This window comes from Prionailurus bengalensis, chromosome B3 (genome assembly GCF_016509475.1).
Source record: "Prionailurus bengalensis isolate Pbe53 chromosome B3, Fcat_Pben_1.1_paternal_pri, whole genome shotgun sequence".
In the NCBI taxonomy this organism is placed as follows: domain Eukaryota; kingdom Metazoa; phylum Chordata; class Mammalia; order Carnivora; family Felidae; genus Prionailurus; species Prionailurus bengalensis.
The window spans coordinates 111,246,465-111,259,533 of NC_057355.1; the positions used below are offsets into that span (position 1 = coordinate 111,246,465).

At 40.6% G+C, this 13,069-nt stretch overlaps 1 protein-coding gene across 1 annotated transcript in view; it reads right to left on the reverse strand.

The window, feature by feature from the left end:
• The window catches only part of ESR2 (estrogen receptor 2), a 56,462-nt gene that overhangs the window by 26,561 nt on the left and 16,832 nt on the right, over nucleotides 1-13,069 (reverse strand). The window contains exons 4-5 of the mRNA XM_043556332.1: nucleotides 1,227-1,526; nucleotides 701-839 (exon numbers count right to left, since the gene is read on the reverse strand). Coding sequence (XP_043412267.1) covers nucleotides 701-839; nucleotides 1,227-1,526 — 439 coding nt within the window. The remainder of the gene's footprint in view (nucleotides 1-700; nucleotides 840-1,226; nucleotides 1,527-13,069) is intronic.

Consider the following 13,069-nt stretch of genomic DNA (forward strand, 5'->3'; position numbering starts at 1 on the left):
TTTCCATGGAGAGATTTTCAACCTGTGCTCAAATGTATTCCAAGAAAGTGTCCCACTTTTCCTACTAACATTTTTCGTGTTATATATTCTCGTTTTTCCTCCATGAACAGTTCACCTGAGTCAATCAAAAACTGGTTCCTTTTCTGCGCCATCTTTAAAAGAAAACAAGGCACAATCGAGTGATGGCATTGGCGCTATCATTCCCCAATTTCCATTACCTTTCGTTTGGTTTTAATAACCATTCCCTCCACTGCTACTGTCAAAAATGCTATAGAGTATGCAGTTAGAGTCAAAGCACATTAAAATAAACTGCAGATCTGTAAGAATTTTATCACCTGTCCAGGAAGAGATAGGCATGGTCCCCACCAGTGGAAAGAACAGCAGGGCAACTTAAAATTATACACTGAAAATGGAATTTTTAATGCTGAAAAATCTAAGTTGACCTGCACACTTACTAGCCACATATTCTGCAAGATACGGGCTCTTATAGTCTGACCTGTAAATGTCACCCCACTGCGGGTAAGGATAAGTCACAGGACACTGAATCCTAGCACCCATGCTCTCCTTCTTGGGCTCTTGACCTGGTGAGGGAGCTCATGACATGATCATCCTCTTGACTGACCTTTCAGGTGTGAGGTGTGAGGCAGCGCCCGGGACTCAGACAAGTCAGGAGGAGAAACGGGATGCATTTTTCTCTCACCTGTCCAGAATGAGGTCTGGAGCAAAGATGAGCTTGCCGGGGTGGTCAATGGAGCGCCACATGAGCCCCACCATCAGCACCTCCATCCAGCAGCTCTCCAGGAGGCGCACTTGGTCATACAGGCTGAGCTCCACAAAGCCTGGGGAAAGCAAGAGGCCGTGAGAAACACCCACCCTCCTCCTTGGCTCCCAGTGTCTGTGAAAACAAAAGAGCAAGTTTTCACAAGCTACGAAAACACCCACGACACAGAGAAAACAACCAACGTTTTAAAGCTGCGGCTACACGCTGACCTAAGGAAGGAAACTCTGAACTCTGCGTGTGCAACTCACAACGTCCGGCCTTGGACTCCTTCTACAGACTTAATACACGTCATCGAAGATTATAAAGGACAGTTACCTGGGCTCACAGCTCCACACCCCCCCCCCCCACCCCAGACAGATGCCAGGGAAGAACAGAAAGCTGGAACAGATCGTTTTTAGTTATATATTTTTTAAAGTCCTCTGCACTGAGATCCAGAAAGCCCTACCTGGGATTTTCTTGGCCCAACCGATCATGTGCACCAGCTCCTTGTCGGCCAGCTTGGTCAGGGACATCATCATGGAGGCCTCGGTGAAGGGGGTGCTGGGGCGGCTCACCAGCACGTGCGGCGGCTCCGCCTCCAGGAGCGTGAGCACCAGCTGCTCGGGGCTCAGGGCGCTCAGCAGCAGCTCCTTCACGCGGGTCACGTGGCCCCCGGCTTTCTTGGCTTTGCTGGCGCAGCGCAGCTGCTCCTCGGAGCTCTTCTGCCTTCGCACGACACGGTAGCCACACCTTTCCCTCCGGGAGCCTAAACCGAAGAGACGATCACACAGTGCTTTCCCGTGGCTTCGCCAACCCGGCGTTCGAGGCGCCCGAGTCGCCGGGCAAGAGTGAGGCCGTGACGCCGTGGTTAAGACCCGAGCCTGTCCCCACAGCGTGTCTTAGAACAGAAGCCTGACTTACTTCCTGGAACCTGTGGGGCGTGTACCAGAGATGGGTACATTTGTGACTATATTAGCAAGAGCAAAACGGGACGTTTCAGGGACAGTAGCCCACATGAACGTAAGGTCTCCCATTTCAAGATTACCTATGGAGACGAAATCGATTTCTCTTTTCAACAGTGTTGACGGGGCGCCTAGACGATTCAGTGGGTTCGGCGTCTGACTTGATTTTAGCTCTGGTCATAATTTCCTGTTTCGTGGGATCGAGCCCTGCATTGGGCTCCACACTGACAGCACCAAGCCTGCTTGGAACTGACTCTCTCTCCCTCTCTCTCTCCGTCGTCTCTCTCTGCCCCTCCCTCGCTCATTTGTGTGCTCGCTCATCTCTGTCTCTCAAAATAAATAAAACTTAACAAAAAAAAAAGAGTGCTGACATAACCTCAGTTTTCAAACCACAGAATTAGGAGTTTTCTTCAGACAAAAGCTAGGCAAAACTTAGGAACTGAATGAACACCGATGTTTCCAAACAGTTATCAAATAATACACTTTTATAATACATTCTGAAAATAGTCACATGTACTTGTGTGTGCTTACACATATACACATGCATTTTTATATATTTACACAAATAAATATATTTCAAGTAATAAATTTTTTAAAATCTGAAAAATATAGAAAAGCACAAATTTTGGCATAAATTCTTTCAGTTTTCTTTTAATGCTATTTACTTTTGCATATTATACAAAATTTAGATCAGTGTGTATATACTATTTAAACCTTTTTCTTTTTATTAGAAAGGTGTCATTTTACAATTTAAAAACCTATATAGCATTCTGTTTTATGAATATAGCATTATTTATCTAAAGTGTCCCTTGATGGAAATCTAGGTTGGTTCTAATTTCTTTGCTAGTATTCATATTACAATGAAAATGAGTACCTGTATCCAATTAGTCCCTTAAAATAAATTCAAAGAAGTCAAGTTGCTGAACCAAGGCATATACACATTTAAGATTATTGATAGATTACCCTCTAAAACTATTTTAAGATTTTATTTTTCAATAATCTCTACGTGGGGCTTAAACTCACAACCCTGAGATCAAGAGTCACATGCTCTACAGACTGAGTCAGCCAGGGGCCCCCTCCAAAACTATTTTATTGTTTTATTTTTTAAATGTTTATTTATTTTGGGGGCACCTGGGTAGCTCAGTCGCTTAAGCGTCTGACTTCGGCTCAGGTCATGATCTCATGCTTCATGAGTTCAAGCCCCACATCAGGCTCTGTGCTGACAGCTCAGAGCCTAGAGCCTGTTTCGGATTCTGGGTCTCCCTCTCTCTCTGCCCCTCCTCGTCTCCTGCTTTGTCTCTCTCTGTCTCTCAAAAATAAATAAACGTTAAAAAAAATTTTTTTAACGTTTATTTATTTTTGAGAGAGAGAAACAGAGTGTGAGTGGGGGAGGGGCAGAGAGAGAGGGAGACCCAGAATACAAAGCAGGCTCCAGGCTCTGAGCTGTCAGTACAGAGCCTGACGCAGGGCTCAAACCCACAAACTGCGAGATCATGACCTGAGTCATAGTCGGACACTTAACCAACTGAACCATTCAGATGCCCCCTCCAAAACTATTTTAAAATGTATAATCCAAATGATACTTTTAAGGGGCTTCCTATCTCCTCATAACACCATTGGACATTACAAATAATTTCTAATCTTTGCTAATCTGACAAATGACTAACCAATCTCATTTCACTTTGTATTTTTTTAAATTGCTAGCAAGGTTGACTAATACATTTGCCATATTTTATATTTCTTTTACTTGTATATTGCCTATTTATTTCTTTTGTTCTTCCCCCCACCCCCAGTAACCTATGAAGTTTATTTAGTAACTATAGACAACTTTTCTTATATACCATATTTGCCTTGTTATATAGCTTTTCACTTTACTCATGGTATCTCTCGTCATAAGAAGCTTTGGTACACAGCCAAATCGGTCTTTTGTTTCACATCAAGATTATACCAATATTTTCTTATATCTTCTTTAAGCACTTTTGTGGTTCAAATCTATTTGGAAGTTTATGTATGTTTGTATCATGTCATATTATGTTCTTCAAACAGATGTATAATTTTCCCAGTAGCATTTATTGGATAAATTTTTCCCACAGATTTTTATAAAATGCCTTGTCATTTAAGAAATATGTATAAAGGTCTCTTTTTCTGGATTGTCTCCTCTATTTCATATATGTTTCACATATGTATATATATGTTTTTACTCCTCTGCTGGTCTCAATATATTTCAGTTACTGTAGGTTTATGGGTCAGAAACACAATGGGATAATGTGTTTAAGATGGTGGGGGAAGGGAGAAACCTTCAATTTAGAATTATATTCTCAGATAAACTATCATTCAAGAGTGAGGATAAATTAAAGCCATTTCAGGGGCACCTGGGTGGCTCAGTTGGTTGAGCGGCCGACTTCGGCTCAGGTCATGATCTCGTGGTCCGTGAGTTCGATCCCCGCGTCAGGCTCTGGGCTGACAGCTCAGAGCCTGGAGCCTGTTTCAGATTCTGTGTCTCCCTCTCACTGACCCTCCCCCGTTCATGCTCTGTCTCTCTCTGTCTCAAAAATGAATAAACGTTAAAAAAAATTGAAAAGCAATGAAAAGCAATGAAATTCAAGGTGCAATGGTAAGAAACTAAATTGTTAAACATGAGAGGAAACCTAATAAACATAGAATGTATAAAATAATAACAATTAATTTTTGGAGGTATAGAAATAAGGTAGCACCAAATACTGGATAATAACAAATAAGATGAGAGAGGAATAATTTTGGCTAGACCTTTCTAAGATTGTTTATTTGGGAAGAGAAACATCAGTTAGAGAGAGTGGCTTGAATTCTCATGAATGCATGCTAAAAATAGAACTGTCACTAAAAGAATTGAAACAGAATTATGACTTCCAAACTAGAAGAGGAAAAATAAAACAGTAAAATGGTGTCAATTCCAAAAAGGAAAGAAAGAAAATATATGATGAATTTTTTTAAAGCATAAAATGATAGAAATGAATTCAAATATCGTGATCACAATAAACATAAACAGACTAAATTCATCAATGGAGAGCAACTCTGAGATTATATTTTTTTTTACCTAGACATAGACTGGTTGTAAGAGATACATCTGACACACAGAAAACTGAAAACAAAGGGAAAAAAAAAGATAACAGGCAAAAATTAATGAAATAAATCAGTTACTCTATCAATATCAGACAATATAAACTGTAAGGCACAAATCATTATTAAGGCCTCATCAGTAGATTATAAAAGGAAGATAAATAATTCTAAACTTAGATAATTCTTATCTCATCAAAACGATAAGAAAACACAACCTATAAATGTAACGCGAAAAAGCGACTGCAAGAAAAAGAGAAATTGACAAATACATTATTATAATGGATATTTTATTTTATTTTTTAAGGTTTTTTAGGTAATCCTTACACCCAACGTGGGGCTCAAACCTACAACCCCAAGAGTCTCATGCTCCACCAACTGAGCCAGCCAAGCACCCCTATTTGGGTATTTTGATGTATCTTTCTCAGCAACTGACAGCGTAAACAATAAGGGGAAAGGCAGAATACAGAACATTTGGATTGTACAATTCACTTGAACAAAAATTATCACATACTAGTTCATGAATAAAATTTTAACTAAAATTGGTGTCATATAGATCATATTCTCTGATCACAAGAAATAACAAAAATACAATCCAGGCCCCTATAAAGTTTAGCACAAAAGAATTTCTAAAAACCCATTGGTTAGGAGCACTTGGGTGGCTCAGTGGGTTAAGCGTCCGACTTCAACTCAGGTCATGACCTCGCAGTTTGTAGGTTCAAGCCCCGCATCGGGCTCTGTGCTGACAGGTTGGAGCCTGGAGCCTGCTTTGGATTCTGTGTCTCCCTTTCTCTGCCCTTCCCCTGCTCATGCTCTGTCTCTCCTTCTCTCTCTCGGAAATAAATAAACATTAAAAAAAATTTTGAAATCCATTGGTTAAAGAGAAAAATACAAAGCGAAAATTAAGAAAGACATATTATAAGTCAGGATGTCATGAGCATGGGTACAACTTTCCCCCACACACAAAAAAACTAAAATATCTGAAAAATGCCTAGTTTCTATATTCCTACCATTATTTTTTACTAAATTCAGTTGTCCATATTTTGTTTTCTTTTCTCAACGTTTTTTTTTTTTTTTGGGGGGGGGGACAGAGAGAGACAGAGCATGAATGGGGGAGGGGCAGAGAGAGAGGGAGACACAGAATCGGAAACAGGCTCCAGGCTCCGAGCCATCAGCCCAGAGCCTGACGCGGGGCTCGAACTCACGGACCGCGAGATCGTGACCTGGCTGAAGTCGGACGCTTAACTGACTGCGCCCCCCAGGCGCCCCAAGTTGTCCATATTTTAAAAAGAAATATTAGTTAAGAGGTATGAGTACATTTAAATTACTTGCTCCCAAGAAAAGTTATCTGAATTTCTTCTTATCCTTGGCTAATCAAACTAGAAGGAAGGCCTCTATCTATCTAGAGATTACCAAATCAAACTGTTTACTAAAAGAATTAAAAGCCTAAAATAGGGGCGCCTGGGTGGCGCAGTCGGTTAAGCGTCTGACTTCAGCCAGGTCACGATGTCGCGGTCTGGGAGTTCAAGCCCCGCGTCAGGCTCTGGGCTGATGGCTCAGAGCCTGGAGCCTGTTTCCGATTCTGTGTCTCCCTCTCTCTGCCCCTCCCCCATTCATGCTCTGTCTCTCTCTCTGTCCCAAAAATAAATAAACGTTGAAAAAAAAAATTTTTTTTAAAGCCTAAAATATAATTCATTGTGTTAGTAATCAGACATAAAGCAATAGGTATTATTTAAGATCAATTAATACCCCCAGGGTAAAAAGAAACAACATGTTTGGTTTAAGAAAGCACCTGCCTGATCACACATCTCCTTTTTGTAGAGTATATGAGGAAACAGGTTAACATACAAAGAGAAAGGTTTTGAATCACACACTCAAATTTATTTGATCAGCTTTCACTGACAAAGCCCTATATACTGAGCTCTGTACGGAGTCCTGGGGATTCCAGATCAATAAAATAAAGTCTTCAACCAGGAACTCACTGTTTTCTACCAAGGATATTTCTAGTGTCACGGCTTTTACACTGGAATCTAGGCAGTCACTCAGTGTGCCTCTGAGGAAGCGTGATAAAGAACTCTACCAAACAGGAGTGCTCCATATTAGAAAGTGGTAATATGGGCGCCTGTGTGGCTCAGTCAGCTAAGCGCCCGACTCTTGATTTCAGCTCAGGTCATGATCTCATGGTTCATGAGATCGAGCCCTGCATCAGGCTCTGTGCTGACAGTGGGAAGCTTGCTTGGGATTTTCTCTCTATTCCCTCTCTCTCTGCCCCTCCCCCACTTATGCATGCATGCTCTTTCTCAAAATAAATAAACGTAAAAAAAATAGAAAGTGGCAAATAGCCCCAGTGAAAAGATGTTGATGACAATGGTGATGACAATGACAACAATGATAATAACGGTAAATGATCAAAATGACAGCTCACAGCTACTGGAAGCTTCTATGTGTCAGATGTTGTACAATGTATATAGATTATTTCATTCCGAAAACTGCCCTAGAGGGCAGGGGCTATCAGCATCTCCAAGATACAGGGGAGGAGCCAGGCACAAGAAGGCTCAGATAACTTGCCCAGGGTAGAAAACTAGAAAATAGTGAAAGCAGTTGTCTGAATCCAGAGCTGGCAGTTTTACTACTTTGTCCCACATCCCTATCCAATCCCTGCCATGTGTATATACAGCAGATGAATAGAGAGATGGCATCTAAAGATACAGATTTATGGGGCGCCTGGGTGGCGCAGTCGGTTAAGCATCCGACTTCAGCCAGGTCACGATCTCGCGGTCCGTGAGTTCGAGCCCCGCGTCAGGCTCTGGGCTGATGGCTCAGAGCCTGGAGCCAGTTTCCGATTCTGTGTCTCCCTCTCTCTCTGCCCCTCCCCCGTTCATGCTCTGTCTCTCTCTGTCCCAAAAATAAATAAATGTTGAAAAAAAAATTAAAAAAAAAAAAGATACAGATTTATTCTCCCAACACAGGAATGTCTAGAGATCAAATGCATGGCCTTTTGGATTGTTTTCCGGGCTATTTACATTTCAGCGTATCCTTACAGCAAAGCCTCATCCCTGAAGTAAGTCTGGGTGAGCATCTTCCCACCATTTAAACAACCATATTAAAACCTCAATAGAAAACCCAAGCTTGGTGAAGAAAACAGTGGTAACAGAAAAGACAAAATTTCTGAATGAAAGGGAAATGGTGCAGGTGGAGTCCCTACTCCTCCAAGACTGGAAGGAAGGAAGAATATGGGTGGAGGGTTTATTGAGAGGACAGATAAGAAGAGTGCCGGAAAAGGAGGGAAGCATAGTTAAGAAAGTTCACTCCTGGGGCGCCTGGGTGGCGCAGTCGGTTAAGCATCCGACTTCAGCCAGGTCACGATCTCGCGGTCCGTGAGTTCGAGCCCCGCGTCAGGCTCTGGGCTGATGGCTCAGAGCCTGGAGCCTGTTTCCGATTCTGTGTCTCCCTCTCTCTCTGCCCCTCCCCCGTTCATGCTCTGTCTCTCTCTGTCCCAAAAATAAATTAAAAAAAAACGTTGAAAAAAAAATTTTTTTTAAAAAAAGAAAGTTCACTCCTAATGGTCCTTCTTTGTGGTCAGTAAAGGGTGATATATCCAGATGTTTGCACATCAACCCATCTCATCATGCAATCTCCAAAGATGATAAAATGTTTTCTCTTAGAGAGCCCTGCCCAATTTCTTTTTGGCCAAATTTAATGACCTTTTCTCTGGTTTTCCTTTCCATGAAAGATTTTTCTTTCCAATTTTATTGCAGTATAACTGACATACAACACTGTGTAAGTTTAAGGTATGCAGCATAATGGTTTGGCTTATGCATATTGTGAAATGACCACCCCAGTGAGTTTAGTCAGCGTCCATCATTTCATATAGATGCAATAAAGAAGGAAAGTTAAAAGAAAAAAAAGGAAAAAAGGAAAAAGATTTCTTTTTTCTTTTGGAACTCTTAGGACTTACTCTCTTAGTAACTTTCATATCTATCATACAGCAGTGTTAATGACAGCATGCTGTACATTATGTCAGAAAACTTACCTTGTAAATGGAAGTTTGTACCCTTGGTCACTTTTCTCTAATTCCCTCTCCACCAACACCCTGCCTCTGGTAACCACAAATCCGATCTCTTTTTCTATGAGTTTGGGTTTTGTTTTTGTTTTTGCTTTTTAGATTCCAATGTAAGTGAGATCAAACAGTATTTGTCTTTCTCTAACTTACTTCGCTTAGCATGTGCCCTCAAGGTTCATCCAAGTTGTCACAAATGGCAGGATTTCTTTGTGGGCTTTTTTTAAATGGCTGGATGCTATTCCATTTTTAGACACACACACACACACACACACACACACACGCACACACCAACTTCTTTATCCATTCATCTGGCAATGGACACTTAGGTTATTTCCATGCTTTAGCTATTATAAATAATGCTGCTATATGCTAACTAACTTGGATATAAATTTTAAAAATAAATAAATAAACAAACAAATAAATAAATAATGCTGCTGTGACATGGGGTTGCAGATCTCTTTTGAGTTGGTATCATGAAAGATTTTTTTAAGTTTATTTATTTTGTGAGAGAGAGAAAGCGCAAGTTGAGGAGGAACAGAGAGAGGGGGGAGAGAGAGAGACAGAGAGAGAGAATTTCAAGCGGGCTTCATAGTGCAGACCTGACACGGGGCTCGAACTCACAAACTGAGATCATGACCTGAGCCCAAGTTGAACGCTTAGCCAACTGAGCCAACCAAGCGCCCCAGAAAGATGTTTTAAAGTACATCTCTGTACTCTGCCTTGCAAGACCGTATTGTATCAAAACTCCTCATAACTTATATGAGCTTTTCAAAGAGGGAGGGGAAAGGAAGGAAAACTAAAATTTAGTGCCAAACACTGTGCTAGGTCTTTATATTTTTTTTTTCATATGTATTCCTCACAAAACTCAGTGAAGCAGATATCTTCTTTTCAGAGATAAGAAAACCAAGAAACGTTAGGTTTGAGCATAGTCACAGATAGCAAGAAATAGGACAAAAAAGGAAATTCAACCTTCGGGAGTCCTGTCCTCTTGTTCTCCCACCGCATACACCGCCCCCTGCAGGCGGATTATCATGTGCTCCTGCCCTGGTCCCAAACCACCAGGGCTACACCTGTCCAACAGATCGTAGTAGAATAAAAGTGTTCTTATCCTGACTAAATTGTAAATAGCTTTTTAAAAAATACACACCTTAAAATGTTAACTTAAAATATGAAACACTTAATTTGTAGTCTTTTGTCAGAGGACCAAATCTTTCTCCTTAAGCACATCTGCCAATTAAATCACAAGTAACTTTCCTACATAAACCACATCCACGATGCACAGCCTCTGAATTTTCAATTTCTACTTCTTTACAACGGAGCAAGAACTTAGGCACTCATAAAGCAATCCAAATTCAGAATTTTTCTAGGTTTATGATCCCCCCCGCCACAATCTCATTCATACCTAACTCAATAGCTACTAGTCTTTTACAGTTGTTGTTGTTGTTGTTGTTGTTGTTGTTTTACTGTAAGTGCTACACCCAATGTGGGGCTTGAACTTACGACCCTGAGATCAAGAGTCACATGCTCTACCATCTGAGCCAGCCTGGTGTCCCTCCTTTACAGTTGTATTCAAAGCTTTCACAGAAATGATATCTTTTCCTACTCATATCTCATGTTTGTATAAATTCTAATTAAATTACATAATTTGACAGTTACAATGAGTAGAAATAGGTTTTGGAAAAAGTCTACTGGTTACTGATAAGGCTATAACTAAAGTGGTGGGAACAGAAATGCTTGAATGTTTTAAAGAGTAACCAATACACACGGGGAGGTCATGGGCATTGGCAGGGTGTTTTACAAAGAAAACAGGAAACATCAGTGATTATAAAGCCAGAGAAGTGTGATCAAATAAGAGGACTTCTGCTATACTATAATATAGCCAGATGAGGTGCCTTATCTGTTACATACATAAAGAAAAAGAAAAAGCAATCCCTATCAAAATAATATCAGCATTCCTCACAGAGCTAAAACAAACAATCCTTCAATTTGTATGGAACCAGAAGAGACCCCCGAATAGCCAAAGCAATCTTGAAAAAGAAAACTGAAGCTGGAGGCATCACACTCCCAGACTTCAGGATGTATTACAAAGCTGTAATCATCAAGACAGTGTGGTACTGGCACAAAAACAGACACTCAGATGAATGGAACAGAACAGAGAACCCAGAAATGGATCCACAAACGTACGACCAACTAATCTTTGACAAAGCAGGAAAGAATATCCAATGGAATAAAGACAGTCTCTTCAGCAAATGGTGCTGGGAAAACTGGACAGCGACATGCAGAAGAATGAACCTGGACCACTTTCTTATACCATACACAAAAATAAACTCAAAATGGATGAAAGACCTCAATGTAAGACAGGAAGCCATCAAAATCCTAGGGGAGAAAGCAGACAAAAACCTCTTTGACCTCAGCTGCAGCAACTTCTTACTCAACATATCTCCAGAGGCAAGGGAAACAAAAGCAAAAATGAACTATTGGGACCTCATCAAAATAAAAAGCTTCTGCACAGCAAAGGAAACAATCAGCAAAACTAAAAGGCAACAATGGAATGGAAGAAGATATTTGCAAAGGACATATCAGATAAAGGGTTAGTATCCAAAATCTATAAAGAACTTATCAAACTCAACACCCAAAAGACAAATAATCCAGTGAAGAAATGGGCAAAAGACATGAATAGACACTTCTCCAAAGAAGACATCCAGATGGCGAACAGACACATAAAATGCTCAACACCACTCATCATCAGGGAAATAGAAATCAAAACCACAATGAGATACCACCTCATACCTGTCAGAATAGCTAACATTAGCAACTCAAGCAACAACAGATGTTGGCAAGGATGCAGAGAAAGAAGATCTCTTTTGCACTGCTGGTGGGAGTGCAAACTGGTACAGCCACTCTGGAAAACAGTATGGAGGTTCCTCAAAAAATTAAAAATAGCACTACCCTATGACCCAGCAATTGCACTACTAGGCATTTATCCAAGGGATACAGGTGTGCTGTTTCGAAGGGACACATGCACCCCCATGTTTGTAGCAGTACTGTTGGCAATAGCCAAAGTATGGAAAGAGCCCAAATGTCCATCGACAGATGAACAGATAAAGAAGATGTGGTACATATACATATGTGTGTGTGTGTGTGTGTGTGTTTACACACATAATGGAGTATTACTTGGCAATCAAAAAGAAGAAAATCTTGCCATTTGCAACTATGTGGATGGAACTGAAGGGTATTATGCTGTGAAATCAGTCAGAGAAGGACAAATATCATATGACTTCACTCATATGAGGAATTTAAGATACTAAGCAGATGAACATAAGGGAAGGGAAGCAAAAAGAATATAAAAACAGGGAGGGGGACAAAACATAAGAGACTCTTAAACATAGAGAACAGAGGGTTACTGGAGGGGTTGTGGTAGGGGGGGATGGGCTAAGTGGGTAAAGGGCATTAAGGAATCTACTCCTGAAATCATTATTGCACACTATATGCTAACTAAATTGGAAGTGAATTAAACAATAAATTTATATACACACACACATATACATTTATACATGTATATATAAATGTGTATATATATATATTTATACATATATATAAATGTATACATAATGTATACATATACATTTATATATATATAAAAGTCTATGTAAAAGATGAGAAATTATAAATATTGAAATTAAAGGTTCTATATCATAGCAAATACAAAAAAAGAGAGAATATTCAAAAGGCAGAGCTCGGGGCACCTGGGTGGCGCAGTCGGTTAAGCATCCGACTTCAGCCAGGTCACGATCTCGCGGTCCGTGAGTTCGAGCCCCGCGTCGGGCTCTGGGCTGATGGCTCAGAGCCTGGAGCCTGTTTCCGATTCTGTGTCTCCCTCTCTCTCTGCCCCTCCCCCGTTCATGCTCTGTTTCTCTCTGTCCCAAAAATAAATAAACGTTGAAAAAAAAAAAAAAAAAGGCAGAGCTCCTAAGAGACTGTCAGGGTGAAAAGAGACTTTTGTTTTAAATTTTTTAAATAGAGAAATTACAACTAACCACAGGCAACATACTGACTAGAGAATAACAGGAAAACTCGGGCAGAGCTGCTGTGAGTACATATACATGCAAGTGTGTACAGACAGGGAATCAAAAGTTAGCCAGGTGGAGAGAGAAGGAGGTACGCATTACTGTCAGATGTTATACTAATGTG